This window comes from Exophiala viscosa (assembly GCF_022695815.1).
Source record: "Exophiala viscosa unplaced genomic scaffold EDD37scaffold_2, whole genome shotgun sequence".
Classification (NCBI taxonomy): domain Eukaryota; kingdom Fungi; phylum Ascomycota; class Eurotiomycetes; order Chaetothyriales; family Herpotrichiellaceae; genus Exophiala; species Exophiala viscosa.
The window spans coordinates 4,262,656-4,287,628 of record NW_026944354.1 but is presented as its reverse complement, the minus strand read 5'-3'; the positions used below and the strand labels follow the sequence as shown (position 1 = coordinate 4,287,628).

The window sequence follows — 24,973 nt, the reverse complement described above, 5'->3', positions numbered from 1 at the left end:
GGTACTGATATTCGGGCGGGGAGATCGTGGCCTAGATTCACACTGCCTATCACCGGTGATCTTAGGTGATCTTTGGGTGATCTGGCCAGCCTTAAATGCCGATCATCGGGAACGAGGGGTACGCCCTTGCGTGGCCTTAATTGCTCCTAGGAGATGCGAGCGTTGAGTACGACTGACATTTCGCATTCGCCATGGTTGAGATACGAGGTAGCAAGAGTGAAGGGCGTTTGCTGTACGCCAAACGGAACCTGCTTATTCCGTAGCGTCTGTTGGTGCATATCGAATGCACCGCATCATTGCAAGGGGCTCCAAACTGGGTACGACCTCGTGTTATTCTTTTTGGTGCAGCGGCCGTAGCCCGTCTTGTCCCCGAGAGGGAAGGCGTTTTCCAAAAAGTCGAACGAATGTTTGCGCCCTGACGAGATCATTGGAGAGACTGTGGAAGTATGCTTCCTGGTGTGTCAGCCACCAAACTTGGCAGAAAGTTTCCTGCCAGTGCTTGACTGAGACTGACTTCCGCGTGGGAAAAGCATATCGCCATACAGAGCAACCGTTGCGAATATTGTCGGTGCGGCGTTGCAGAAGACGAACACAATGAAGCTTGGATACTGCCATTTGCGGTACGAAGCGCGAGACTAAGGACCGAAGCGCGCAGACCAAAATTCGAATAGGGATATTGGATGGGGCATTATCGGTATTGGCAACTTCGCCTGCTAGAAAGAATGCCATGTTACGCTGTGTGTGTCCGTATACCTGGGAAGTCCTCAATCTGCATTAGTGGACACGGTCGTCGTGTGGGAGTGTGCGGATCCGGATTCCGCCTTACTGGATATGTTGTTGCATGGTTTCGTTCAGGCAACAACAGTAAGTGGGCATACGCACCTGGTATGAAGCGTGCATATGCACGACGCCCGATTGAGAGACGAATGCCTGTAAGCACTCCATATCTTGTCCCGGACGAAAACGGCCGGAACACTGCAGTTGATAACGCGGGAAATTGCGTTGCACGCGGGGAAATCTCCCAGCGCATTTTATAACCCGATTGATGCCCGGCTAGCGGTCCAAGTATGTCCAGTATGCGACTGCTGCCTGCGTGTTGCAGGCTAGGTAAGCAACGCCCTGCAACTCCCGCTTGGCATCACAGGAGAGACGATGCTGCAGCTTGCCGGTACCGTGTCTGGATAATGCATCTGCTTGACACATGGCCTAATGGCTGGGATCGTCCAATGATAAATGGGATTTGTAACAGCCAGTCTTTAGTCGATTTCCGACGACGACAGGGACTGATATTGGTGTTCTCGAGCCTTCTTGAGGCATGATGGCATGTGCAAAAGATGTCCACGACGGTCTCGGACGAATTTGGCGTACAAGACAGCAGAACAATAGAGGGCCACAAGTGAAACCAGTGCCGGATATCCGAACTGGTTTGGTCGAGGAAAAATGATTGTTGTCGCAAAAGCGCATAGTTCAAAGAAATTCTGCAGGGACATCTCGACTGATGAGAAGGTCCCACGGTGAGATGCTGTTATAGATTCTTGTATCATCTGCTGTGCGCAAAGATCGAAAGACCATAGCCCAGATCGAGACAGAATAACACCCGAAACGAATATTGGTACGGCCGCTCGCGGAGACGCAGGCATATCGAACCAGAGAATCCCGACGGCGCAAGTCAACCATGTTAGCTGCCATGACAGGAACCATATCCCACTCCGTACTGGACCAATCTGCGACATTATTCTCGGAGCCAGGAATGTCGCAGAAAGCTCCGACACTGTGGCAATCGTCCTCAAAACACCCACCGTTGTAGAGGTGATTTTTGGTTGTGGCACGGCCAATAGAAACGTCGTCATTTGACCTGCGAAAGATAACACGGTCAAATGTAGCATGCATAAGGAAAAGGAAGGTAGGAAAGCCGTCTGTCGAACATAGATGTTGAGCGGGTGAACGACCGGTGCCAAATATCGTGCGAAGAAAGAATTTCCCGCAGATGGTTGCGCCTGCTCTGAAGAGCGCTCAATACCGTCAAGGTCATCATTACCAACTGCCGAGGGGCCCCTGTGTTCCGCCAATTCTGGAACGCGATTGAACACTCTTGCAATGAGGAAATACTCAGCACCGACCGAAATGACGTTGGTACCCAAGGTCGACCAAACAGCAATATTGGGAGACCATCCATGTAGTAAAGCCACGGCTAGTGGCGCTACCAGCTTGCAAAAGAGATCGATCCGCCGCATTTGCGCGTTCAAGATCTGAAGCCTCGCTTCATCTTCATTTGCAATGACAACGACCCAGTCTCGTTCCACGGCCACAGTGTTCATGATTGAGCAGAGCTTCTCCACGCATGCTAACAAGGCCAGCACGGTGAGTAGCAGTATCCGCGTAGAGTTGGGAAGCGCATCCTTCTGGTAGAACAGTATAAGAAATATCCCGCAAGATGCTGCGACGGCATCTCGCTGTCCTAGGATGGAGATACGAATGACAGTCAGGCGATTGCCCGCGTCGATGAACTTGCCGACGCTAGGAGAGAAGGCGACAGCTGCAAGAGCACGGACTAGGGCATATATTGACATTGGAAGCAGCGTGTTGGGATAGATTGTGGCCAGGAAGAGCACTGCGCCGAACTCGAAGCCACGAGCGTTCCATGTCGATAGGAAGTGAGAAACATATAGGGAGGATGCGAGGGACGTACTTGACGCCATGAATGCAATGAGGGTTTCATTGATGATACAATCCTATACGAACGGAAGTGTACCTGGTATGTCATTGTGGATGAAGATGTAGGTACCTGGTAGTCGAAGTCGATTGAGAGAGGACCTTGAATTCTGTTTGTAATGACGTCCTCGTGCCGCCAAATTCCGAGACGCGTTTTCAGCTGCGTCGTCGTACGCCATGCCGGTGCTGTGCCATGCCCCTGCATTTACAGTAACTTAGTGGTTGATCTGGCTACAACAGCATCCTGTACAGCAACAACCTGAATCGCTACGCCTCTCCTACGGCGACGCTCCAAATAGTCAGGCTGCTTGCTAGCGACTGACCTCTGCTGCCACTTTCAGAATTCCCCGGGCATTGTGCATGCGGTTCAGCTCCAGCAATGTCTGCCCGAATCTCCAACGACCACTTCGACGACGATCATGCAGTGCTCGACGACGACTTCCTCAACGATGGTGCGCACAAACTTTACATTCGGAAGACTATTACGACTGACTAACACTATGCAGAAGTCGAACCAGACGAGCCAACAACGTCCGACCGGGCTCCATTGACAGGCAACATCCAATCTTCCTCGTCAAGCGCGCCTTTGAACCAGAACTATTTGACATCACGCATACCGGGCGAGGACAGACGCGCCCCGCAAAACACTATCGATGAGAGCGTATGGGAGACCGTCTCCCGAGACCTGTTCGCGGTATGGGAGAAAATGAAACAAGTACTCTGGCCCAAATATTTACTTGGGGGTATGCTCCAAAGAGAAGGCGGCGGTATGGGCGACGTTGAGAGTCAAGGCTTTGGAAGAGATCTGCGTGGCCTGATAGGGAGATGGCCCGATGCAGAAGGTATCTTGCAAGGAGGATTGAGCGAAGGGCTGCGAGACTGGGACCTGTGGTGAGTAATGTCTGAGTAGCTTTTGTTTACTGTTCCTGTGCTAACAAGTACTTCAGGGGTCCGCTAATATTCTGCCTGCTTCTGAGTCTGTTCCTGTCTATGCGCGCCAGCAAGGCACAGACCGACTTGGTCTTCTCTGGCGTCTTCTCACTCATCTGGATCGGTGAGGCTGTGGTCACACTTCAGATCAAACTCCTCGGTGGAAACATGTAAGTGTTCCGAGCGGACTCTCACGACATGCGCTGACAGATGACCCAGTTCGTTCATGCAATCCGTCTCCATCATCGGCTATACGCTGTTTCCTCTGACCATTGCTGCACTCCTCAGCGCCCTCGGCCTACCCATGATCGCTCGGATCCCGGTCTACATTGTCCTTGTGGCTTGGTCATTGGCAGCAGGGGTCAGCATTCTCGGTGGCTCGGGCGTGGTCAAAAACCGGGTGGTGCTTAGTGTGTATCCTTTGTTTGTCTTCTATGTTGGCCTCGGCTGCCTGTGTTTTATCAGTTAGGGTTTTTGGACATGGCTATGCAGAATATGCTGCCCCGTCATATATCTTGGGCGGATTACAGTATGAGTATAGACACAGGGTGTAATGGATACAAAAGTAATCACTTCTCTCTATGAACTGTTCGTGGCCTGATACATATACGACGTCCTCCGTACCTAGGCACTGAGATAAATAACTTGTTGTCATGTGGGGCGTAATTGGATGATTGTGATTGTGTGCGGAGCCTCAAACCGCGATCATTCAACCATCACCGTCCGCTGTGAACCGGCCATCAAACCAGTCCTGCATATTACATGACCCTTTGGCATTGGGACCCTCGAGGTGAGCACGGTTCTCATGGGAGTGGCACGCTCTGTCTAACCTGGTTTCTTTGTCTATCAGACCCTCGCAACCCTGCCGAAAAGATACAATCTGCGACCAGACTCATTATCAACTCGTCGACGCCGCTTCGAGTCCGAGAGTACCACGCAGAAGTCTAGCCGTCATCCCAACTAGCCGCGGAGAGGGGTAGATCAAGACGTGGTGTCAGGATATCTGGGCTGCTTAAGAAGTGCTTGCGGACTTGTGTTTGCATTCGCCTCTCTGCACTCCGCGGGCAAACCAAAACATCTGCACTGCGCTTTCAGCGGACCGACACCTCCAGCACGCAAAGGCTGAGGTTACTTGCAGAATACGATATCTGACCAAGAAGAGCGCAATAATACGGTAGCGGACAATCTCAATTCCGTGGCTGAGCACGCCTTCACAATGCCCACAGAAGCAGAGCCCACCAAGTCGACCACAGACACCAACCATGCAGAAAATACGCTACCTCATGATCACAGCTCTGATGGTGAAGGGGGCGAGCGGACAGCAAGAGAGAAATTGAGAACTACCACAATTGAACAAGTTACGGAAGCAAACCATGCTGGCACCAGCGCCGAATCACACGTCGAGGTCGGGACCAGAGGGCGACCGTCCAAGAAACGTTCGTTCGAAGATCTGCAAACCGAAGACCTCACTCCAGACGTCGAAAGTGGCGGGCCTCCACTCCCTAAGAAGGGTTTACACAAGAGGATGCGGTCAAGAGAAGTCTCGGGCAGTGACGAGGTACAAGGACTTGAGCCTCGGGATAGTGTTACGAGCCCAGTGCAGGAAGAGAGCGATGCTGAAGCACAAAAGTCCCCAGGAGGCCCTGGCGTTCTGGTATCAGCACCTGCAGACGACGGGACAGACATGGTAGACCCAGAAAACACGAAGGATGAAACTGCATCTGTTGATGTCCCTCTGGATCCAGCAGACAACCCTGGTTCGAAATCCGATCATGCAGATGCTACACTTGCTACGAAGGATCAAACAGCCAAACCCGAGATCCCATCCTCCTCCGGTTTTGCCAATACCGCAACAGCGTCCCCATTCAGCAGTTTCAAACCGTCAAAGTCGCCCAGCAAGGAACCGGAGCCTGCTCCTGCCACCGATAAATCCACCTCCACGTCAACATCAACCTCAGCGTTCGCATCATCAGGCTTGTCAGCTTTTGCTTCTTCAGATAGATCACCCTTCGCAAGTTCGTCGACAAAACCTAGCGGCGGCTTTGGTGGAGGCGGTGGATTGGGTGCATTTGGATCAGCTTCGAGTGGTTTCGGTGGTCCGTCTCCTTTCACCAGCAAGCCGGCATCCGGGTTTGGTTCAGGAGGAGGTTTCGGTTCTGCAGGCGGCCTTGGCAGCGGGTTTGGTGCCTCTAAACCGTTCTCAGGTGGTAGTACATCATTTGCAGGACCCCCCGGCGCTGCCGGCACATTTGGCAAAGCAAAACCTTTTGCATCAACTGCTGATGATCACGAAGAGGGAAGTGAGAACGAAGCGGACGGAGATGAAGCACGTTCATCCGCCGTCGATGCCCCTGCAGATCCCAGGTTTAAGGAACAAGAGGGTAAGTTCATCATATGTGCCCCCAATGATTCGGATGAACTCCGGACTAACCTGTAACAGTCGAGACTGGCGAAGAAGGCGAAGAGACCATCCTTGCATGCCGAGCGAAGCTGTACCACTTCGAAAAGGAGTGGAAAGAACGTGGTGTTGGTGTCTTTAAGATCAATATTCGTTACGAAAATAAGGCGATAGGCGACGAGGCATCCGACGAGAAGCCAGAAGATGAAGAGGACGTCGAGTCTGCCGGACAGGCAGATTTCACGGCTGTCGAGCGGAAAGCTCGTCTCATCATGCGAACAGACGGTGTGCACCGACTTGTTCTGAACACACCCGTGTTCAAGGACATGAATGTTGGAACACACGATGGCAAAGAGCCCAGCGGCAAAACCATGCATTTGACTGGTTTAGAAGAGGGCAAACCTACCGGCTACCAGATCAAGGTAAGCTCCCCTGCACACAGTTCTCCGTTCTGTACTGATCATGTAAACACAATAGGTCGGAAAAGAAGACACCCTGAGAGAAATCTATTACAAGATCATGGAATTGAAAGACGAGTTATGAGAGGACTTTCTCTTTCGAGGGGATGATATGGTGGTTTGTTGGAGGCGATCACAAGTTTCACAAATACCCCAGAGGAGTGCTTCAGGCACATCAGAGCGGTTCTCACTGGCCACTGGCATTACAATCAGTATGATCGAGATGAGTTGGTGATAGTAGCTTTTGGGCAGACAAAGTGTCGCTCGATGCGATCATAGGGTCGTTCAGTCGTTATCGGAATGCTGGCGAACAGAGCACTTCCTGGACTATCAAGGCGTTGATGATTAGCCACTCTGAAATATTCACAGACTCCTCACGCTGTAAGATAACAATACTAGGGGTACATATTGAGTCCTAGTCAGTCCAGGAGGGAAATCGAAGCATGCCACGTCTGGGGGTCGTTGAACCAAGGTTCGATGAGAACCATGGATGATGTATCGTTACCAAGGAGTCGCTTGATCAAGGTCCGTCTTGCGGTATGTCTGCCTCGCACGCAGAAGGCAAAGAGAGAGATGAGAGGCGGTCTCAGGACTTTGTCAATAGCCATTGTGGGAGATGACCTACAAATTGTCAAGCATCTCCGGCCACTTCCATCTATACCTTGCTGAAGTATTGGTCATTGTCTATGATGGCCGGGAGACAGCCCGGCTTTGCTGCATCTAACTACCACTCAGTCACTCATATCGAGAACCATGCGCCCCTGTAGCTGCCGCTTGTTCATCCGGTCAAATATATCCATGAGGCTCGACATCGGCTGTACCGTCACCTGAACCTGCACCACTCCACGAGCAACCATCTCCATAGCCTCTATGGCATCCATGCGATTCCCGACTACGCTGCCTCGTATACAGATTTCCTGATTGATCAATCTTGCAGGTTCTGCCGTCGCAATGGCAACAGGGGCACCCTCGGGCACTCCCACACACACCACCGTGCCGCCGAACCGTACAAAATCTAACGCCGCGGCATATGCATCATTTGATGCTGTGCACACGATGACGGCACTCGCTCCCAACCCCTGCGGAGTTACTCTCTTGACGTCGGCGGCGAGTTGGACAGCGTCCGACCCATACCTAGACACGTCAAAGTAGTGCTCAGCACCACATTCCTCCGCGAAGGGCTTCTTGTCGCCGTAGTCTAGAGCCTGTCATAGATTAGAAATGATCGCTGAAATACATGATGGGAAGAGAGATCGTTACAATCATTCGGAATCCCATGCCTCGTGCGCCAAATTGAAGGGCCAGATGTCCAAGCCCACCTGTGCCTCCCGTTACGATGACGGCGTCACCCTAAAAACACATCAGCCATTTCCGATACCTTTCGAGCCTCGTAGCTCACGCATGTTGGCTACTGACCGGCTTCGCACCACATTTCCTCAAGGCGGCATAAACAGTAATTCCTCCACATAACATTGGGGCCGCCACCTCATTTGCGAGAGAGTCAGGAATCGGCGTTACATACGTGGCTGGCGCAAGCACATATTGCTGAAACGTTCCAGGACTTCCGTACCCAGAAATCGTGCCATTCAAACAGCAGCCGTCGCGACCAGCCATACAGGGAAGACAATGACCACAAATACGAGCCATCCATTTGATCCCCACACGGTCCCCGAGCTTGAGACCTGTCTGCTCTGTTTCCGAGCCGAACGCCACGATCTCTCCGACACCCTCGTGTCCTCCTATCTGACCAGCTTGTGCTGGTGGTCCAACGTCCCCTTGTCTCCGGGTCATTACACCCCAATCACTATGGCAGACGCCAGAGTGTGTTATGCGAACCAGGACATCACCAGGTCCTGGACGTGGCGTGTCGACCGTGACGATTTGGACGCTGGGCGTGCCAGGATTATCGTAAATTATGGCCGTGTGTCGACTGGGTAAAGGTTGAGCGGACATACTTTCCACAGATCGCAAGCGAGGATGTTGGACAGAGACCAAACAGGACAACAAGCAACAGCAACAATGAAGATTGAGAGCCTCGCGTGGCAGTCCATTGCAGCAATTTCTCAGTCTGGTCAGAAAAGGCACAGCGGCTTCGCCACAGAAGCGGCTGGATAACAGCCTATCTGAGGCTCCACTTCTGATCCGCCCCGACGGGCCCGGTTTATAGAGCATCAATTCTAATCTCAATCACCATTCAAGTCCCCTTCACTCAAGATGGCCCTCGCCAACCTGTCACCACCGATGTCCGTCCGTTTTGACGATGAAATCTCCCTCCTGCAGGCCATGTACCCAGATACTGTGGTGTTCAATCCACAAAGTCGGGAATTGCACTACACATCAGCCGCGACTCCCAGCGCAAACATCACGTTCAGACTACCCGAGGGATATCCAGAGCGTGGACTTCCGGACATCATTTCAGCGCGCGACGGAGCGAAAACCGATGTCCGCGACAGGACGAAGCACGCTGTGGACGCTGACAGGCTCGAGGAGGGTGTGGAGGTTCTCGACCAGTTGATTACTATCTTTGAGCATCTCGTCGGTGAGATTCATGCTCAAATCATCGAGGCACAGGCAAGTGATCGTGAGTCCACTTCAGCCGCAGCACCGTCCAGATCGACTGGGCCGAAGAACAAGACGGTGATAATATGGCTGCATCACTTACTTAATACGTCGAAAAGGAAACTGGCGATAACACCGTCGGTCACTCCCAGCTCTACAACGCCGAACAAGAAAGGTGCCAGTGTGGCTACCATTGTCAGTGGTATATCTGGAATCACAAAACCAGGATATCCAGGGGTAATGATCTTCTCCGGCCCAAAGGACCTGGTGGACTCGCATGTCCGGGAACTGAGATCGCAGAATTGGCAGGCTTTCCAGGTACGGTGGGATTCCGAGGATGATGGCACCAGCCACGGAGGACAAGGCCAGGGGGCCCTTGGGGATGAATTCGACTTCACACAGGGCAAGGGCAAGATCGTCGAGGTCGAGAGCATGGCGGAGGTCGTCAAAGGGCTCGTGAGGGAGAAGGATAGGGAGGTCTTTTTGAGAGCGGTAGGTGTCAAGTGAGGATGGACATGCAATCGTGAAGTGATCGAGGAGGACATCAAGACGATTTGCCTCATTGGGGTGTGATTCGCCAGCCATACTACCACTTGGTCATTGGAGGCTTTTTCACCCAGGAGGTCAATTGACCACCCAGCCTACCGGCCAAAAAAAGAGCCTCCTTCACGAAGAGGTCAAATGGACCACCTAGACTACCGGCAAAAAAAAAAGAGCCTCCTGGCCTACCGTCAAATAAAAGAGCCTCTTTTCACAGGAGGTCAAATGGCCTCATGGACTACCGGCAAAAAAAAGAGCCTCCTTTCGCAGGAGGTCAAGTGTATTACCAGACTACTGCCAGGACGCTCGAGGCTCTTCCTCCTAGGGGGATTAATGGACCTTTGATGGTTCGTCTTTCAAGTCTCGAGACACTGTCGGTACGACTCTGAAGCACGTTAAGAATTATGGTATAGCTCTTCAACGATGAATGTGCTTCTTAGGAAAACGAAAGATCCAAGGACGTCTGGTATATACGTACGCAACGTGTATGCTTTATATGCTCACCCGCTCATGCATTCCAACGCTAGATGTGCACAGATATCTATCATCTAAAGACTATCCTCCCTCCACCTCGACCGTACCCTCTGCCAACCCTCCTTCTCACCCAAACCACCACGCTTCTCCAGGCCCAACCCTCTCTCCACCCATTCCTGACTGCCCATCTCGCTCAACCGACTCAACGCTCGAGCAAACGCGAATCGCTCCTCGTCGCCAGAGAACAAACTACTCTGCTTGAGCATGCTCATACTCAAGCCCAGATCATCCATGAGATTGCGCATGACATCATCGACGTCGGCGCCCTCACCGTGCGTGTCCGCATTCTTCATTCTCGCCGCGACGTTCTTTTCCTCTCCACTCACAGCCCCGTCATCCCTGTCAACCTTTTTGGAGACCTTCTCAAGCGACTCGTCCAGTTCGGTTCTACTCAAAAAGAGCTGCGACAAGGGGACCGCGGTCGTCAGGACCAGCTTCGCGTGCGACTCGTACACGGCATCGATGAAGGTAATAAACCGTCGCGCCCAGTCACGTTCGCGATGCGTCATGCCGGGAACGTCCGTCACGATGAACGCGTCAAAGTGCCGCATCATCTCGATGTAGTCTGCCGCTCCTGTCGCGCGACCTATGAGGTCGTGGAACGTGAATCTCGCGGCCTTCCCGGAGACCAGTGGAATCTCGACGTCGCGGCCCCAGACGGTGATCTTGGCTGCGTGTGGGGGATCCTTTTGCGGATCGCCCAAGAATTCGAACCACTTTTTGGCGTGCGATACCGCGGACCGGTCGAGAGGGTGGTGGTATACTCCTGACGGAGGCCTGGGTAGTTTGCGGTAATCGGTCGACGAGTCGAGGTTGATCACTTTGAGTTGTTTCTTGAGGAGGTCGATGCAAGGGATGAAGGACTGGCGTTGGATACCGTTCTTGTACAGGTCGTCTGGATGTCGGTTCGAAGTGGTGATCAGAACCACACCGTGAGACATGAGTGACTCGAGCAGGCGTCGGAGGATCATTGCGTCGGCGACGTCGGTACATTGGAACTCGTCGAAACACAGAACTTGACCGATCTCGGCAAGGTCTGCGGCCACGAGAGGTACCGCATCAAAATCGTTGCCGTACTGCATGCGCACTTTGTGCAGGCGCTTGTGCACGTCCTGCATGAAATTGTGGAAGTGGACGCGGGTTTTGGACGTCATGTTCGGTGGAAGGGTGTCGTAGAACAAGTCCATCAGCATCGTCTTGCCCGACCCAACATCGCCATACATGTATAGGCCCTTGGGGAGGTTCTCTGGTATACCGCCAATGACCTTTATCTTCTTATTGGCACCGCCGAATAGCGACTCAAACAGACTCGGTTTGTGAGGGTGCAAGTCCTGAACATCGGGATGAATAACCTTGGGCGGTTGGTAGTCTTTGAGGGTATCGTGAAGATCTTGGAGGTGTTGTATCAGTGCTATAGATAATACATTAGCTGATGGATCAGAGCTCAGTATCTGCCACACCGCTTACTCCTCTGATGTTCGTCTTCCCTCAATCTCTTCGTTTGCACCCGTTCATCGTACTCTGCAAGAGGCCCATGTTCAATCACATCTTTGACTGTTGCAAGGTGCCGTCTCTGGCGGACTGGAGCTGAAACCGCATGTAATGCTGCGCCCTGCACCGTCGTGGAATTCGGTTGCAGGCTGAGAGCGTGCAATTGACGTCGAGATACGCCCAGCGACTTTCTATGCTGGCGCAGGACTTTCAAGCAATCGGTGCATAATGTACGTCGTCCTGTCCGACCTGCGGTCTCGGAGGTGAGGGCGCGGAGGTATGTTTGGAAGCCAGGACGGAGCGAGGCCTTCATGCTGCCTTGTAGGGATATTTTCCGTATGTTAGTGTCGGCAGGAAGGGCAGCACATTCAAGGTCAACTATAACGATAACAATAGCTCCAGGATAGTAAAGATAAAGCGTGGGCGCAAAAAATGACGAAAGAAGCACAATTCGTCACATCGCTTAATCGCTTAAGGAAAGTTGGAGTTGGAGCAACATCGGAATGGGCCCCGTCAACCAGAAACTGCCGGTTCCGCAGATATGGATGTGGGGGGATCAATTGGACAGTACCAGGTACCTAGGTATGCCAGTATGGAGTATCTTAGGTATCCTGTATAGAGGTGCATGGGACAGTATGGCTGGATGATTCTTCTACTCAGGCATTGAGGTAGCATCGGTCTGATTTTATTGTAACCTAGCTCTTTCCCATTCGACCAGGAAAATGATCAAGCTGGTTGTCGCCTCCATGCTCCATACCACCAACATGCCGAGATAAAGACCTGAGGAAGTATACTCCTGTCACCACAATACCCAGCTCACCAACGGCAGGGGTAAATATCCACGACATCATGGTGCAACTCCCTCGTCAAATGAATGGAAACTTTTGAGCTCTGCTATTGTACCGATGTCGAAAGAGTTGCTCCCAAGATACCGAGCCCGATACGCCGTTGACATGACCACATTAAAGCATCGCTCATCAGGTTGCCCTGTCTTCCCTTTATACTTCCGACAAGAAAGAATCGGGCCATCGTTTTGCGTCGAGGATCAGACTCGCTTCCTCAACCCGTGGCATAGTTTACATACAAGGTGAGCTTGGGGTTTCGTTCCAGTGCCACGTCCAGGTTGCCATCATTCTGCATGTCGACCAGGGCATTGGTGGGCTCATCTTTGTACTGAATCACAATGCCCTCGTTGAGCTTGAGTCGCTCCATTAGTCGCTCCTTCAACGCTGCGAAAGGAATATCCTGAGGCACTCGGATCGCAATGATATCGTCTTGGAAAAACACCTTCACCTTCATGGGTGTGTTGGCATTGCCTTGCTTCATGCTGGAAGATGTCGATGCTTGTGTAAGGTTGCTCGCTTGAGAATGGAGGAAAGGCGGTCCGCCCATGCCGCCGGACATGGGGACTGGTGGCCGCTGTTGTGAGTTTCGAGAAGACCCAGGTAGCGGCATACCACCATAACCGGATGGCGGTCCTGGTTGATTCGAAGACATGCGTGAGACTGGCTGCATCGACTGCTGTGACCCCTCAGACAACCGGTAGTCTTCTCCCAATGCGCTCGGATCAATCTCAAAATCTTGACCTATTCTCGGCTTGAAGAGATTCCGGACCAACATGCTTTTGGAGATGTGGTTGGGCATTTCCACAATCTTCTTGATGTACTCATCCAGGTTCTGGCGCCGGCCGTTCGAAATGGCATCGGTGACGTGAGCTACTGGTCCGGGCATGAAAGGAAGTGTTCGCGGCTTTCCCTTGTTACCTGCTTCTTCGGGGAACATCTCGAGGAGGGCGATCTGGAAATCGTAGAAATCTGCATAATACCGGGAGAGCTCCCACCACCGACCATCTTCCATCTGGCACTCAATAATGTACCAGTACATATCATTGTCGAAGCAATAGCGAGGTACAGAAGCGCTGATGGGGGCGAGAGGAATCTGTGGTTGTTGAGATGATCTAGAGCCGGGGGGTTGCGACTGCCTCAAGGTTAGCACAAGGTAGACCAGAACGTCTATTTGGCGCAACTTACATAGCCATTGCTGGCAAGAGATTGTTGCGAGCCAGCATTTTGTAGACTCATCCGAGCCATAGCGGCCGACATTTGAGCTTGTGGACTGTCGAATTTGCCCAGACTGATGCTGTTGTTTTTGTACTCTGCGGCAAACTTCTTCCACTCTTCAACTTTAGGTACACCAGCCTTGCGAACAGCGTCCAATGGGTCGGGGACCGATTGCATGGTGGCGGTATCCTTAATATCGACGAATGACACGGGTATGAGTCCTGGTCCTCCCAACCGTCCTATCGGTTTTGCGACGAACCACTCCGGGTTTGACTGGGCCACCACGATGATAGCTTCGCCGGCTTTGGCGTCCAATTCATCTGGTCGCTCTGCGTTGAAGTCATATTGCACAACGCCATACACCATCGCGCCGCCGCCATTTCTGTTGGTCATGCTGGGTCCTCGCTGGTGTACGGCCGGCCTAGTCGTGGCAGTTGATTCGGATCGGGTGTGGCCAGACTTGGTTGAGCCTTTTTCGGAGAACCCAGAGTCATGCCCATCTACCCTCTCCCCTGGAGAAGACAGGGAGTTGCCGCTCTGTCGCTGCTGCTTGCCCACCACTTCAAAGAATGCGACAGGTACAAGACCTCTAGCAGTAGGGATGAGTGGATTACACGCCTCGTACCATTCGGTGTCTTCTTCGCGACTCAGGACATGGAAGAAGTCGCCCTTGTGGAATGCCAGCTCTTGCGTGTTTCCATTTTGCGGTTCGTAGTCATAGAGCGCCTTGATGACCTTCTTCGGCGGCAGTGCCTGGATGGTTTTGGGTGTGATAGAAAGGGACGGTGCGTGCTTGTGCTCCTTGTCGTTCTTTAGAGATCGGCGAATGGCCTGCGCGCGAGATCGAATTAGCACTTGGAAAAGGGAAACCGCATACGTGCATAGTGTGGACATGGTTCGACTTACCTTCATGTCGTCGCATTTGCTTGTGCCCCGCAATGCCCTTCAGTCAGTGAGGTTCAAGGCAAACTGGTCCCTTGCGTGGGTTCAGATCGAGCGCATATGCGGTCGCAGTATGAAACGAAGAGGCTTATCGCAGCTTGCGCCGTGTTGTCGGTTGCAGTTTAGGCTTGAGATCGGTTGTGTCTCGTGTCGACAAAAACGGGGGACAAAGGGAGATGTGCAGGGATGCCGAAGACGGAAGAGGCTGGACGGGAACGTATCAGGCCTGCAACACTTCACTGCACTCCACTGCCCCGAGTTTGTAAGGACTGTCCTTCTTCACTGCTGTATCGTTCAAAGTGTTGAAGAAGATCGAGTGTCGTTGTCGATCTAACGTTACCTAAAGTTTCTGGTACGGAGAGGACAGTAGAAGGTGCAGTGCAGCTGAGTTATTAGCGCTTAACTTGTGACTTTGCTCGGCTATTTCGGCCAGTACGGCGCAGGCTGGCCAGGCATACAAGGCTTCAATGCAAGGGAGGATCACTATCTTAGATGTTCAGGCTCATAGGCGCAAGTCACGATATTGTCCTGTACATAAGGAAACGGACGCGGTGCAAGAAGGCGTCAATGCGTCGACCTGCGTCCACAGCCCCCAACCATCATACACCAGGCTGTCGGGTTGGGTACTTCCCAGTGAGCCTATGGCAGCGCAACCAGTACCACTCTATGCGTTCCAGCTGAATGGTTTTCGCTTAGCCCTGCGTGACAAAGCTTTCTCGTTGGATAAAAAGGCCTCAAGCATCTTTACAACGACGACCGCGAGCTGGTACTGCTTGTCGAATCACAGCTACTCACCAGGCTTCCATGTTCAGCCGGACCATGGCATGCTCATCACTGTCGCAGCCCCAGATACAGTACCTACAGATCGGTTGATCGTCTTGAGTGGGACGTCCATGATATGACAGGCATTTGACAGAGGGTTATTCACCTGCCAAACAACTAGCCCGACGCAAGCAATTAAGGAGCCGTAAGAGGTCAACAAGTCATCGACTCATAGGAAGACGTTCTCCAACCATTCTTAATCTCTTTTGACAGGCTACTTATCTTGGGCTCTCGATGAGAGTTGTTGTACTTTCGGGCGCAATGCTAACCACGGTGAGATAGGATGCATGTTGTAAACATCTTCAACACGCGTCTGGACAGATTGGGGCAGCCACCCTTTCAAAAGTTTTATGTTGCCAATGCATCAACGTCCACGCTATACGCATCAATCAGCAGATGGGGTTTCCTTTTCATCTGCTCGATAACGCCGTAAGAATATACCGCATCTCCGCCTTGCGCCACCGCTCACTCGCTTTTGAACTGTCCGGTCGTGAAACGTCGCTCGTTCTTCGTAAACATAGAAAGGAAAGGATAACTTGGAATAGGCCAAGCAGGAGGGTTGGCCAATTTTAGGCAAACAAAATCAAGCCAAGAAGCAAACGTAAGAGCCTAGAGGTTTCAGCGGAAAAAGTCTGAGGCATCGACAGGATCTGCGATCGTGCGAATAGCATCTCGAGAAACTCGTAGGGATATCGATGTCATATCTGCCCTTTGATATCGACTAGTCCAAAGGCTCTTTGTTTTGCAAGCTGAAAGATGGAACCAGTTTTGCCAGTCAGGAAGCGCACGTCTCCATCGCGTTCCTCTAGCAGGTTCGATGAGTCGTCGGGTGCATGGTCAAGAATGAATTGGCAGGCTTCTTCGTCGGATTCGAAGCCGAGTTCTTCGGTAACGAATCGTAATCGAACGTCTGGTTTATACCTGTCCAAACGGTCAGCCAGGCATTGTACCATGGGTGAAATCAACTCACGATCTGCACAAGCACGCAAGTGCTGCGAGCCGTTCGCGTTCTACAAACATATCCATCAGGTATGCTCCCATGTCGGGCACTGTTAGGTACAGCTTGAAGAATTTGTGATAATTGCCCAAAGCTAGTGCCGACCGTACCTCGAGCGCGTGCTTGATGGCTGGCTCCTTTTTGTCTGTTGGGGTTAGATCAGAGAGCACGTCATTCATGTCAGTCTGGTTGCACGTGTGGATAAAATACAGGATACGATAGGCCTTGAACTCCACAGGATGACCACCAAGATTCTGTTTGTGCAATGCCCTTAGCTGTGTCTGGCACTGGTTATACTCACCCAGGTCACCCTTCTCCAAAGCAATCCGCGCATGATACTCGTACACACTGGTAGTGAAATCGTTCTTGATATGTTGCACTGTCAGATCTTGCCGCAGTGATTTGAATTGGTCGCAGATGTAGACATAGTTGCCTTCACTGCGCCACTTCTTTTTGAGCAATTCGAGGGTATTGCGTAGCACTTCCAAGGGTCGCACATCATCAGGATTGGGTGCGGAGGTCAATCGGAAGTAATTCTTCTCAAGCTTTTGTGAGCGCCCAACAATCGGCCCAGCCATCTTTGGTTCCGGCGACGCGCCTCGAGACGACTCTTGTGTGTGAGGAGAATTCGATCCTGCGCGGGCCAAGTCGAATCGCCGCTTACGGAACTCCAAGCTTGCAGTCGTTTTACTTACGGATGTACTCATGTCGAGCTTTGGTCGCTTTTCTGTGGAAACAAAAGACACACGATCCGCCAAAGATCCAGATGATGCTCCGTTGGTTCTCCAAGGTGGTAGAGTGCCAGCTACTTCAACATTCGTATCGAGCTCCATAGATTTGCGTTTACGAGGGACATCCGGACCAGGTTGATAAGTGAAAGCAGATGGATCCGGAATAGGTGCAGCAGGAATGTAGGATGTATGGGGGATGGGGGCTAGTAGAGAACGAGTCCGTTCGTTCTGGATCATCTGGTGTGGAAGTGGAAGTTCCTTCCAGTTCATTGTGTCGAGTCTGCCGCTCTGTGTGGCCTCAGTTATGACTTCTTTCAATTTTGCCTCGATTTGTTCTCTTGTAATCCCAGGGGCCAGGTTGGTCTGGGCAAATGAACGGTTGACGTAGTCACGAACATCTGGAGACCAGTTCATTTTCTTCTTGGCTGGTGGCTGTGGCGGTTGTTTCTGTGGACTGTTTGCTGACAAGTGCGCTGGACTATACTGCTGCGCAGGCATAGGTGGAGGGACATAGGTAGATTGCGGAGGAGGACCTGACTGAGCTCCAAAAGTATGACGCGCAGGAACTGGGATGTAAGCATTCTGGTTGTTAAGCGACGCGTAAGAAGATGGATGAGATTGCCATGGCGCTTGACCTGGCGCGGATGAAGAGTACATTATGATGCTTGCAGCCGTCATAAAAGGAAGAGTTCAAGAAACTGCGAAAGAAAAGGAGAGTGGAGAGTAGAGAAGCTCAACGCTTGGACAAGTTGAACGTTGTGAGTTGAAGACTCGGTGAAGAAGTCGAGAGACTCGAAGCCAGCAAGAAACTGAATCCCAGGGTTGGCCTGCGTCTTGGCGGCGACACATAGGACACGCCGTTTTCAAAGCCGTTGCCCTATCACGTGACTCAACTTGAGGCGGCAAGACACCCGCGTCACTGGTGATGACCTCGAGGGGCCTCATCCCATCCCGCCTTTATCGTTGTTCCTGCGCTCATATCCGCCCGCATTTCATCGCTGCGGCATCGGAAAAAAGTTTGTGGAAACAAAATACTGCGTGCATTATTGAAATAGGTCGCTTGACTCATTTCCACTTTCTATCAAAAGCCATTACATTTTCACACATCTTCAAACCTCAATCAGAATGGCGTCGCTGATCACTACCCTACAGTCCAAGCTGGGCTACTCATCACAGAAGGCTCTTCTGCTTGGTGCCGGTTTTGTTACAAAGCCCACAGTGCAGATATTGGCCGATGCCGGTGTTGAGGTTATCGTTGGTAAGTCTCATATGCTCAATTGCAGGGGGCACCATCTTACTCTACATAGCCTGCCGGACACTAGAGAACGCGAAGAAGCTCTGCGAAGGCATCAAAAACACCCGGCCCATCTCCCTCGACGTCTCAGATGCGACCGCTCTCGATGCCGAAGTCGAGAAAGTCGACCTTGTCATTTCCCTCATTCCATACACGTACCACGCTACGGTCATAAAGTTAGTGCCAAAAAGAGTGTGTCGCTACAACTAGCTAAAGACTATAGATCCGCTATCCGCAAGAAGAAGAATGTAGTCACAACCAGCTACGTTTCGCCCGCCATGATGGAATTGGATGCTCAAGCAAAGGAAGCTGGTATCACCGTCATGAACGAGATTGGTCTGGACCCTGGCATTGGTGAGTCAATCCTCTGCCTTGCATCTGTCGCTATGCAGAATGATGCCCAAATATCCGTGTTCATGCATTCCGTAAACCTTTGGCTGACTTTGCGCTCTCTATTCAGACCACCTATACGCTGTCAAGACTATTGAGGAAGTCCACAAAGAAGGAGGATCAATTACGTCCTTCCTCAGTTACTGTGGAGGCTTACCGGCACCTGAAGACTCGGGGAAGACTGGCGGTCTCGGATACAGATTCTCTTGGTCAAGTCGAGGCGTGCTGCTCGCTCTGCGCAACAGTGCCAAATATTACAAAGACGGAAAGGTCGTTGAAATCCCAGGCCCTGAGCTGATGGGCAGTGCAAAGCCTTACTACATCTATCCGGGATTTGCTTTCGTTGCCTACCCCAACCGCGACTCGACACCCTACCGGGAACGATACAACATTCCGGAAGCCAAGACGGTCATTCGAGGAACATTGCGATACCAGGGATTTCCCGAGATCGTGAAAGTCCTTGTCGACATCGGGTTCCTGTCAGAAGAAGAGCAACCTTTCCTCAAATCATCAGACAAGCCTGTCACCTGGGCCGAAGCCACGCAGAAGGTCATTGGATCCAGCTCAAACAAAGAGTCCGACTTGATATGGGCTATCGATTCCAAGACCAAGTTCAAGAGTAATGAAGAGAAGGAGCGAATTCTCTCCGGCCTGAGAGAGCTCGGCCTCTTTTCCGACAAGCCTATCTCTCCAAGAGGCAACCCACTAGACACCCTTTGCGCGACGCTCGAGGAGAAGCTGCAATACGAGAAGGGGCAACGTGACATGGTCATGCTTCAGCACAAGTTCGAGATCGAGCACAAGGACGGCCGCAAGGAGACAAGGACGAGCACGTTGGTCGACTATGGTGACCCGAACGGATACAGCTCAATGGCCAAGCTTGTCGGTGTGCCGTGCGGTGTTGCCTGTCTGATGGTCCTGGATGGACGGCTCAAGCAGAAGGGCATCCTGGCTCCTGTTACTTGGGATGTGGCTGAGCCAATATTGACCGAATTGAAGGAGAAGTATGGCATCTATCTGAACGAAGAGACGGTGGCATAAGTGTTCATGGGGGGAAGAATTTCTGAAGGTTGATGGCGTCAACAAAAAGCTGCACATAAACCAATCTCGAAAATATTGGAAAGTCTCCAAAGTTCTAGCAAGAAAATACAATCTTGTCATGCGACTCTATGAATACGCCTCAATGACGCTACGAGGCATAGTGTATCTACCTACAGGTACGTACTCAACGTCACCGAAGCCCATAGACGCTGGGCCACCAAGTTCGAGTCCTCTGGATGTGTCCGTCCATCGAGGTGATGCTGCGATGGCGATGACTGCTACCTTCAAGCCGTATTTGTATTCTGGCGTCCCCAAACCGGAGCCCGTCTCTGAATCCAGAACTACAATGAGATCCGGCACTGATGCGAGCACGGATACAGCACCATCAGTGCTGACCGCTTCAACAAAGGCGTTTTCGTTTTTGAATGGAACCTTGATCGTCGCCGTCGACCCATCATTCAGCACGCCATCGATTTCGACAATGCCGTACGTGTGACCCGTCCTCAGAACCCGCTCGACGTTGGTGATTTTGCCTTCTGCCAGAACTTTGGCACTGGCAGAGCCGCCGACCGACTCGATAATTCTGTTGGCTCTGTCTGCTATGTTCCTCTCCAGCGCAATCGCCCTGCCTATCCACCAAGCTAGAGACACACTGTTGAGTATGGCCTGCTCCTGAACGACTCGGGCCGGTTTGGGCGGTCCTGCCTTCCCTGCCCGACATCCCATCTCCACAGTGGCAGCTCGCAATGCGCTGTCGACTAGCTTGTCCGTCCGACTGGCCGTCATTGTCATGAAGGAGCCATCTCCACTGGCAATCGTGGCCGGCAAAAGTGACTCACCTCGAGCGGTCCCGTACACATTGATGGTGGTTTGCCAATATGTCGGATATGCTCTGCCCATGTAGTCGGCGTCTACACAGGGTACTCCATGCGCTGCAGCCACCTCGAGGTTGACCATGCCATTCCCGCCACCGATTTCCAAGGCCAAGAAGCCATCCACAGGCGGGAGTTGCATGACGCGGATTAGCGCATCGTGGGCTTTGTTGCACTCATCCGCTTCCATTCGCTCCATGCTGACTTCCGGACTTCCCATGCAACCCGTACACCCAATCGTGGAGCCTTCAGGAAGATCCAGGGCTGAGACAACCTTGATAGTGCCAGGTGACTTCTCCACGACGCTTTTGATCTTGAGATATTGTTGATATGGGTCACCTCCTCCTCCGCAACCCAGGACCTTACAACCAGTCGCGATCCATTCAAGGTCTATCGGCGAGACTATCCATTGGCCCTTCTCAATATGAGGTTTGTATTCCTGGACTTTGATCTCCTCGGTCTGTGCTTTCGAATCGGGTTCCACCACCACCACCTGGCCGACGCTCTGTTGGGTCTCCTCGGGCAGTGTCATGGGATTAGACATGCCTTGTTCAGAGATTTTGACGACATCGAGCACTCCTATCGCTCTGACTACTATCCGTGCTTTCGCATCGACATACTGAATTGGAAGGACGGTCACTTCGGCAATCTGTACCGTGTCTGGCTGTGCTCCGTTCGTGACTGCAGCATCGATGGCTAACCTTGCCACTGTTTCCTGGGCCTGCTTCAAAGACTGGTGAGAGGTATCCACAACCGTGTCAACCACTCCAGACACTCGCGAAATGGCCGCGCCTACAGCGTTCGCGACCTCACCGCCCTTGACTTTTCGCACAGCACGAACGCCCGAAAGAGTGTCGTCGGTATCAACCAAAATGGCGCCGCCACCAACAATCAGAACGTCGATGTCTCCTTTCTGGATCTTTGTCCGATCCACCAATTCTTCCAGGAGTCGTCGCATCTCGGCCTTGGCCCTCATGACGACATCAGGTGTGATGTCTTTCAGCTGCGTGGAATCTCCCAATCCTTTGAGCGGGTTGTCTCTGGCAGGCGAGTGTAAGTGGCTTGCCGCTACAACATCAGTTGCTGTCAAGACATCCCCTCCAAAAAGACGGGCCTTTTGTGGCAGCTCAAAGCCAACGCTGTCAGGGCCGACAGATAGCTCCCCCTGCGACATTCGGACAGTGCTTCCACCTCCAAGTCCTATGCTCTCCACCGCTGGTAATGCGAAATTCGTGCGCACACCTCCCACCAGGCTCATAAGAGAACTCATTCGCGGAAGACCGTTTGGAAGTAAAAGACCGCTATCTGACGTTGTCCCTCCAATGTCGACTACCACAAGTGCGTCCTGACGTTCCGGACTCGATCCATCCGCTTTCATGCTTGCCGCGTTCCAAAGGAAGTCGCCGCCTCTGATAGAATTGGTTGGACCCGAGTTGAATGTTCGGATCGGCAGGTCAATGGCATCCGGTGCACTCAGAACACTGCCATCATTCTGCGTGAGGTACAACGCGCACGGCGATCCTGCAAAGATATCCTGCATGGCTTTCTGGAAGGCCGAAATCGTTTTCTCTGCAAGAGGTCTGAGCGAGGCATTCAAGATTGCGGCATTCTCTCTGGCAAGGAATCCGACAGACGATATCCGGTGGGACAAAGTGACTCGTGGAGAAGCCGACAGTCCTAGTGCAGCCGATGTCTCGTTCATGTGCTTCGAAAGCATCTCTCCTGCTAGTACCTCATGTGCCGAGTTGAGTGGTGAGTAGATACCCGAGATCGCAACATCGAAGATGCCATCTTTCACGAGTCTCTCGGCCACGCTTTTCACTTCAGTCTCGTCGATAGGCGAGATCTCTGTCCCGGAGATTTGATGCCCGCCCTGGCAGAAGAAGGGTGGAGTACTGATGAGACGGCGCAGATCCCTGGGAAAGTCGACAAAGGGTGGCACCCCAAGTCCGAAGCCATCTTCGGCCCCTCCACACAGTCGAACGACTCCTACACGATGAAGTGATGGAGAGCGCTGTACGACGGCGTTCACGAAATGCGTTGTTCCAATAATAACACAGCTGATCGTGTTCAGAGGCACGTTGCTCGCGTGTATCAGTGCACGCACAGCCTCGGTGATACCGGTGGTCACATCTGCCGTCGTTGGTGCTTTATGAGAGGCGATGATCTGGATGGGCCGAAGAGAGATGAGCACAGCGTCGGTGTTGGTCCCTGGATCACGAAGGTGAGGAGAGTCATCACGATATGTAATAGTGTCTCATACCTCCCACATCGACACCGATGCGATACTCGCCAGGCTGGCTGTCATTCCCTATGCTACCCATGATTCCATTGGCTTGGCCATTTGCAATCTCGTCTGTCCGGACGACAGATATGCTCTTTGATATCGTGTCGTTTCTGATGTTCTGGAAGTCCTTATCGCTGACAATCCAGACTCTAGTCACTCTACGATGACTTGCTCCATACCTGAAGCGGAGTGAGTACAAGGTTGACCGATGGCAAAAGTCCCTTCGAGGTAACGTCGTTATGCATAACGGAGGAGCACCGCCTTGCCGGTGCCTATCGCGTCACCTATCGGTCAACCTATCTCGGACATGAGCGCCAGAATCGCAGGTCCTTTGTGGTCGGTCAACAAACTGACCTGCATGAGAGGACGTTGACGCTAGGCCTTGATGGCATAGAATGCATGATCGACGGAATGAAAGTTCACCGCGGTGATGTTTCCCAACTGACCCCAGATCGTCGAGTCGTGTCACTGTCTCGAGAGTTGAGCGATGGTTGTGGGTCCAACGTCTGACCACAGATCGGCCAACTTCGACTGAGACGAGACAACGCACTCCTCACTTCTCAACGCCACTATCAGCCCGTCGCTAAACATAATTATCCTGATACGCGTACTACATGCATGTCCTCAGTGGACGTATGAAGCTCGAGAGGAACAGGTCAGGCCATGAGTCTGGCCCTTCGATCCTGAGCGTTCTCCACCACAGAAGGCCACCAATCTGAGATATATCCACGGCAGGAGACGACCAGATTCAAGCAGGACTAGTATCGACCAGTATCTACACGCTCGTCAAACGTCAGAATGCCGCACTCAACTGAAGAGACCAGCACCACCCGCATGGCGATTAAGCCAGCAGAACTCGCCATCCCAATCATCGATCTAGAGCCACTGCGCTCGGGCAACCCAGAAGATGTCCACAAAACCGGAAAGCAGGTCTATGAGGCCTTCAGAGATGTAGGCTTCGCATATATCAAGAACCACGGCCTGCCTCAAGAAGTGCTAGACCAGGCATTTGAATGGGTATGTATCCCACGACCTTCACCCGGCGGCAAAGCTCATACTAACACTCCCGAAAGAGCCGCAAATTCTTCGCCCTCTCCGAAGCCGACAAAGCCAAAGCACCGCACCCACCTTACGGCTGGTGGCATCGAGGCTACTCAGGCGTCGGCCGTGAGAAAGTCGTGCAAATGGTATACGACCAAGAATCCATCGCCGATCTCCGCAAAGTCCCCGACTTCAAAGAGTCCTTCGAACTCGGCCGCGAGGACGACGAGCACACCCCCAACATCTGGCTCCCCGAAGAGACGTTACCCGGCTTTCGGGAGTTTTTCACCCAGTTTTACGAAATCTGCTACGCCGTCGAACTATCCCTCCTCAGCGCAATAGCATTGGGCATGGGTCTCCCCGAGGACTTCTTCCAAGAGTACCACACGAAAAAGGACAATCAGATTCGTTTGCTGCACTACCCACCCGTCGAGGCCGACTTGTTGCGCGGCGGCAGCATGGAGCGCATCGCCGCACACTCGGACTTCGGGACCATGACGCTCCTGTTCCAAGACGAGGTTGGAGGTCTAGAGGTCGAGGACATGCATGAGAAGGGCAAATTTAATCCGGCCCCGTACATCCCGGGCACAATCGTCGTGAATATCGGCGACTTCTTGCAGCGCTGGAGCAACGACACGCTCAAGTCGACTTTGCATCGTGTCCGCGCACCGCCTTTGGTCCAGGGTCTGACGAAAGCGAGGTATTCGATTCCTTACTTCGTCACGGCGAATCGTGATAAGACGATCGATTGTCTTCCAGGTTGTTTTGGGGAGGATAGACCGAAGAAGTATGAGCCGATCAATTCGCGGGAGTATATTGAGATGAGGTTGAATGCTACTTATTAGTTAGCTTGTTAGGATACTGTGAATCGAAG

At 52.4% G+C, this 24,973-nt stretch overlaps 12 protein-coding genes across 12 annotated transcripts; 5 read left to right on the top strand and 7 right to left on the bottom strand.

Moving 5' to 3' along the window:
• Window positions 1–19: 19 nt before the first annotated feature.
• On the bottom strand, window positions 20–1,143 carry EDD37DRAFT_299829 (uncharacterized protein). Its single transcript, XM_062811200.1, has 2 exons — window positions 827–1,143; window positions 20–753 (listed from the first exon to the last, which is right to left on the bottom strand). Exons 1-2 carry the CDS (start codon window positions 1,028–1,030, stop codon window positions 331–333), a joined length of 627 nt encoding a protein of 208 aa, XP_062674111.1. The 5' UTR covers window positions 1,031–1,143; the 3' UTR covers window positions 20–330.
• Window positions 994–2,770, bottom strand: EDD37DRAFT_299611 (Ferroporti-1). Its single transcript, XM_062811198.1, has one exon. It carries the CDS (start codon window positions 2,697–2,699, stop codon window positions 1,257–1,259), a length of 1,443 nt encoding a protein of 480 aa, XP_062674110.1. The 5' UTR covers window positions 2,700–2,770; the 3' UTR covers window positions 994–1,256.
• Window positions 2,771–2,893: 123 nt separating this feature from the next.
• EDD37DRAFT_624618 (uncharacterized protein) lies at window positions 2,894–4,224 on the top strand. The gene is made up of 4 exons (XM_062816173.1): window positions 2,894–3,164; window positions 3,219–3,603; window positions 3,660–3,812; window positions 3,862–4,224. Exons 1-4 carry the CDS (start codon window positions 3,092–3,094, stop codon window positions 4,109–4,111), a joined length of 861 nt encoding a protein of 286 aa, XP_062674109.1. The 5' UTR covers window positions 2,894–3,091; the 3' UTR covers window positions 4,112–4,224.
• Window positions 4,225–4,724: 500 nt separating this feature from the next.
• Window positions 4,725–6,779, top strand: EDD37DRAFT_299518 (uncharacterized protein). The gene is made up of 3 exons (XM_062811196.1): window positions 4,725–6,023; window positions 6,083–6,462; window positions 6,518–6,779. The coding sequence occupies exons 1-3, from the start codon at window positions 4,859–4,861 to the stop codon at window positions 6,581–6,583; spliced, it is 1,611 nt and encodes a 536-aa protein (XP_062674108.1). The 5' UTR covers window positions 4,725–4,858; the 3' UTR covers window positions 6,584–6,779.
• Window positions 6,780–7,152: 373 nt separating this feature from the next.
• On the bottom strand, window positions 7,153–8,595 carry EDD37DRAFT_624613 (putative alcohol dehydrogenase). The gene is made up of 3 exons (XM_062816172.1): window positions 7,915–8,595; window positions 7,759–7,848; window positions 7,153–7,703 (listed from the first exon to the last, which is right to left on the bottom strand). Exons 1-3 carry the CDS (start codon window positions 8,449–8,451, stop codon window positions 7,230–7,232), a joined length of 1,101 nt encoding a protein of 366 aa, XP_062674107.1. The 5' UTR covers window positions 8,452–8,595; the 3' UTR covers window positions 7,153–7,229.
• Window positions 8,596–8,699: 104 nt separating this feature from the next.
• EDD37DRAFT_624611 (uncharacterized protein) lies at window positions 8,700–10,057 on the top strand. Its single transcript, XM_062816171.1, has one exon. It carries the CDS (start codon window positions 8,713–8,715, stop codon window positions 9,562–9,564), a length of 852 nt encoding a protein of 283 aa, XP_062674106.1. The 5' UTR covers window positions 8,700–8,712; the 3' UTR covers window positions 9,565–10,057.
• On the bottom strand, window positions 10,058–11,621 carry EDD37DRAFT_624610 (AFG1-like ATPase-domain-containing protein). Its single transcript, XM_062816170.1, has one exon. The coding sequence runs from the start codon at window positions 11,352–11,354 to the stop codon at window positions 10,146–10,148; it is 1,209 nt and encodes a 402-aa protein (XP_062674105.1). The 5' UTR covers window positions 11,355–11,621; the 3' UTR covers window positions 10,058–10,145.
• An 868-nt stretch (window positions 11,622–12,489) lies between these two features.
• EDD37DRAFT_299441 (bud emergence protein 1) lies at window positions 12,490–14,842 on the bottom strand. The gene is made up of 3 exons (XM_062811195.1): window positions 14,589–14,842; window positions 13,653–14,513; window positions 12,490–13,599 (listed from the first exon to the last, which is right to left on the bottom strand). The coding sequence occupies exons 1-3, from the start codon at window positions 14,592–14,594 to the stop codon at window positions 12,682–12,684; spliced, it is 1,785 nt and encodes a 594-aa protein (XP_062674104.1). The 5' UTR covers window positions 14,595–14,842; the 3' UTR covers window positions 12,490–12,681.
• Window positions 14,843–16,144: 1,302 nt separating this feature from the next.
• Window positions 16,145–17,831, bottom strand: EDD37DRAFT_647867 (SAC3/GANP/Nin1/mts3/eIF-3 p25 family-domain-containing protein; the record flags this gene model as incomplete). Its single annotated transcript, XM_062817946.1, has 2 exons — window positions 16,145–16,367; window positions 16,417–17,831. 2 exons carry the CDS (start codon window positions 17,829–17,831, stop codon window positions 16,145–16,147), a joined length of 1,638 nt encoding a protein of 545 aa, XP_062674103.1.
• Window positions 17,832–18,102: 271 nt separating this feature from the next.
• EDD37DRAFT_299386 (saccharopine dehydrogenase) lies at window positions 18,103–19,962 on the top strand. Its single transcript, XM_062811194.1, has 4 exons — window positions 18,103–18,432; window positions 18,482–18,644; window positions 18,692–18,822; window positions 18,929–19,962. Exons 1-4 carry the CDS (start codon window positions 18,300–18,302, stop codon window positions 19,897–19,899), a joined length of 1,398 nt encoding a protein of 465 aa, XP_062674102.1. The 5' UTR covers window positions 18,103–18,299; the 3' UTR covers window positions 19,900–19,962.
• Window positions 19,963–20,025: 63 nt separating this feature from the next.
• On the bottom strand, window positions 20,026–23,095 carry EDD37DRAFT_656684 (uncharacterized protein; the record flags this gene model as incomplete). The annotated part of the gene is made up of 2 exons (XM_062818849.1): window positions 20,026–22,982; window positions 23,035–23,095. The coding sequence occupies 2 exons, from the start codon at window positions 23,093–23,095 to the stop codon at window positions 20,026–20,028; spliced, it is 3,018 nt and encodes a 1,005-aa protein (XP_062674101.1).
• Window positions 23,096–23,892: 797 nt separating this feature from the next.
• EDD37DRAFT_656683 (uncharacterized protein) lies at window positions 23,893–24,944 on the top strand (the record flags this gene model as incomplete). Its single annotated transcript, XM_062818848.1, has 2 exons — window positions 23,893–24,075; window positions 24,132–24,944. 2 exons carry the CDS (start codon window positions 23,893–23,895, stop codon window positions 24,942–24,944), a joined length of 996 nt encoding a protein of 331 aa, XP_062674100.1.
• Between the last annotated feature and the right edge of the window lie 29 nt (window positions 24,945–24,973).

What these genes read in the sequence shown, in the direction of transcription:
- EDD37DRAFT_299829 (XM_062811200.1), bottom strand. Translation starts at nt 1,030, where the DNA reads ATGCGCTGGGAGATTTCCCCGCGTGCAACGCAATTTCCCGCGTTATCA. An exon ending in ACCATGCAACAACATATCCA is followed by an intron (nt 754 to 826) that starts GTAAGGCGGAAT and finishes AGGACTTCCCAG; the next exon opens with GTATACGGACACACACAGCG.
- EDD37DRAFT_299611 (XM_062811198.1), bottom strand. Translation starts at nt 2,699, where the DNA reads ATGGCGTCAAGTACGTCCCTCGCATCCTCCCTATATGTTTCTCACTTC.
- EDD37DRAFT_624618 (XM_062816173.1), top strand. Translation starts at nt 3,092, where the DNA reads ATGTCTGCCCGAATCTCCAACGACCACTTCGACGACGATCATGCAGTG. An exon ending in CTGCGAGACTGGGACCTGTG is followed by an intron (nt 3,604 to 3,659) that starts GTGAGTAATGTC and finishes CAAGTACTTCAG; the next exon opens with GGGTCCGCTAATATTCTGCC. An exon ending in AAACTCCTCGGTGGAAACAT is followed by an intron (nt 3,813 to 3,861) that starts GTAAGTGTTCCG and finishes CAGATGACCCAG; the next exon opens with TTCGTTCATGCAATCCGTCT.
- EDD37DRAFT_299518 (XM_062811196.1), top strand. Translation starts at nt 4,859, where the DNA reads ATGCCCACAGAAGCAGAGCCCACCAAGTCGACCACAGACACCAACCAT. An exon ending in CAGGTTTAAGGAACAAGAGG is followed by an intron (nt 6,024 to 6,082) that starts GTAAGTTCATCA and finishes AACCTGTAACAG; the next exon opens with TCGAGACTGGCGAAGAAGGC. An exon ending in CTACCGGCTACCAGATCAAG is followed by an intron (nt 6,463 to 6,517) that starts GTAAGCTCCCCT and finishes TAAACACAATAG; the next exon opens with GTCGGAAAAGAAGACACCCT.
- EDD37DRAFT_624613 (XM_062816172.1), bottom strand. Translation starts at nt 8,451, where the DNA reads ATGTCCGCTCAACCTTTACCCAGTCGACACACGGCCATAATTTACGAT. An exon ending in GGAAATGTGGTGCGAAGCCG is followed by an intron (nt 7,849 to 7,914) that starts GTCAGTAGCCAA and finishes ATGTGTTTTTAG; the next exon opens with GGTGACGCCGTCATCGTAAC. An exon ending in GCATGGGATTCCGAATGATT is followed by an intron (nt 7,704 to 7,758) that starts GTAACGATCTCT and finishes AATCTATGACAG; the next exon opens with GCTCTAGACTACGGCGACAA.
- EDD37DRAFT_624611 (XM_062816171.1), top strand. Translation starts at nt 8,713, where the DNA reads ATGGCCCTCGCCAACCTGTCACCACCGATGTCCGTCCGTTTTGACGAT.
- EDD37DRAFT_624610 (XM_062816170.1), bottom strand. Translation starts at nt 11,354, where the DNA reads ATGTATGGCGATGTTGGGTCGGGCAAGACGATGCTGATGGACTTGTTC.
- EDD37DRAFT_299441 (XM_062811195.1), bottom strand. An exon ending in CTCTTGCCAGCAATGGCTAT is followed by an intron (nt 13,600 to 13,652) that starts GTAAGTTGCGCC and finishes ACCTTGAGGCAG; the next exon opens with TCGCAACCCCCCGGCTCTAG.
- EDD37DRAFT_299386 (XM_062811194.1), top strand. Translation starts at nt 18,300, where the DNA reads ATGGCGTCGCTGATCACTACCCTACAGTCCAAGCTGGGCTACTCATCA. An exon ending in CGGTGTTGAGGTTATCGTTG is followed by an intron (nt 18,433 to 18,481) that starts GTAAGTCTCATA and finishes TACTCTACATAG; the next exon opens with CCTGCCGGACACTAGAGAAC. An exon ending in TACCACGCTACGGTCATAAA is followed by an intron (nt 18,645 to 18,691) that starts GTTAGTGCCAAA and finishes TAAAGACTATAG; the next exon opens with ATCCGCTATCCGCAAGAAGA.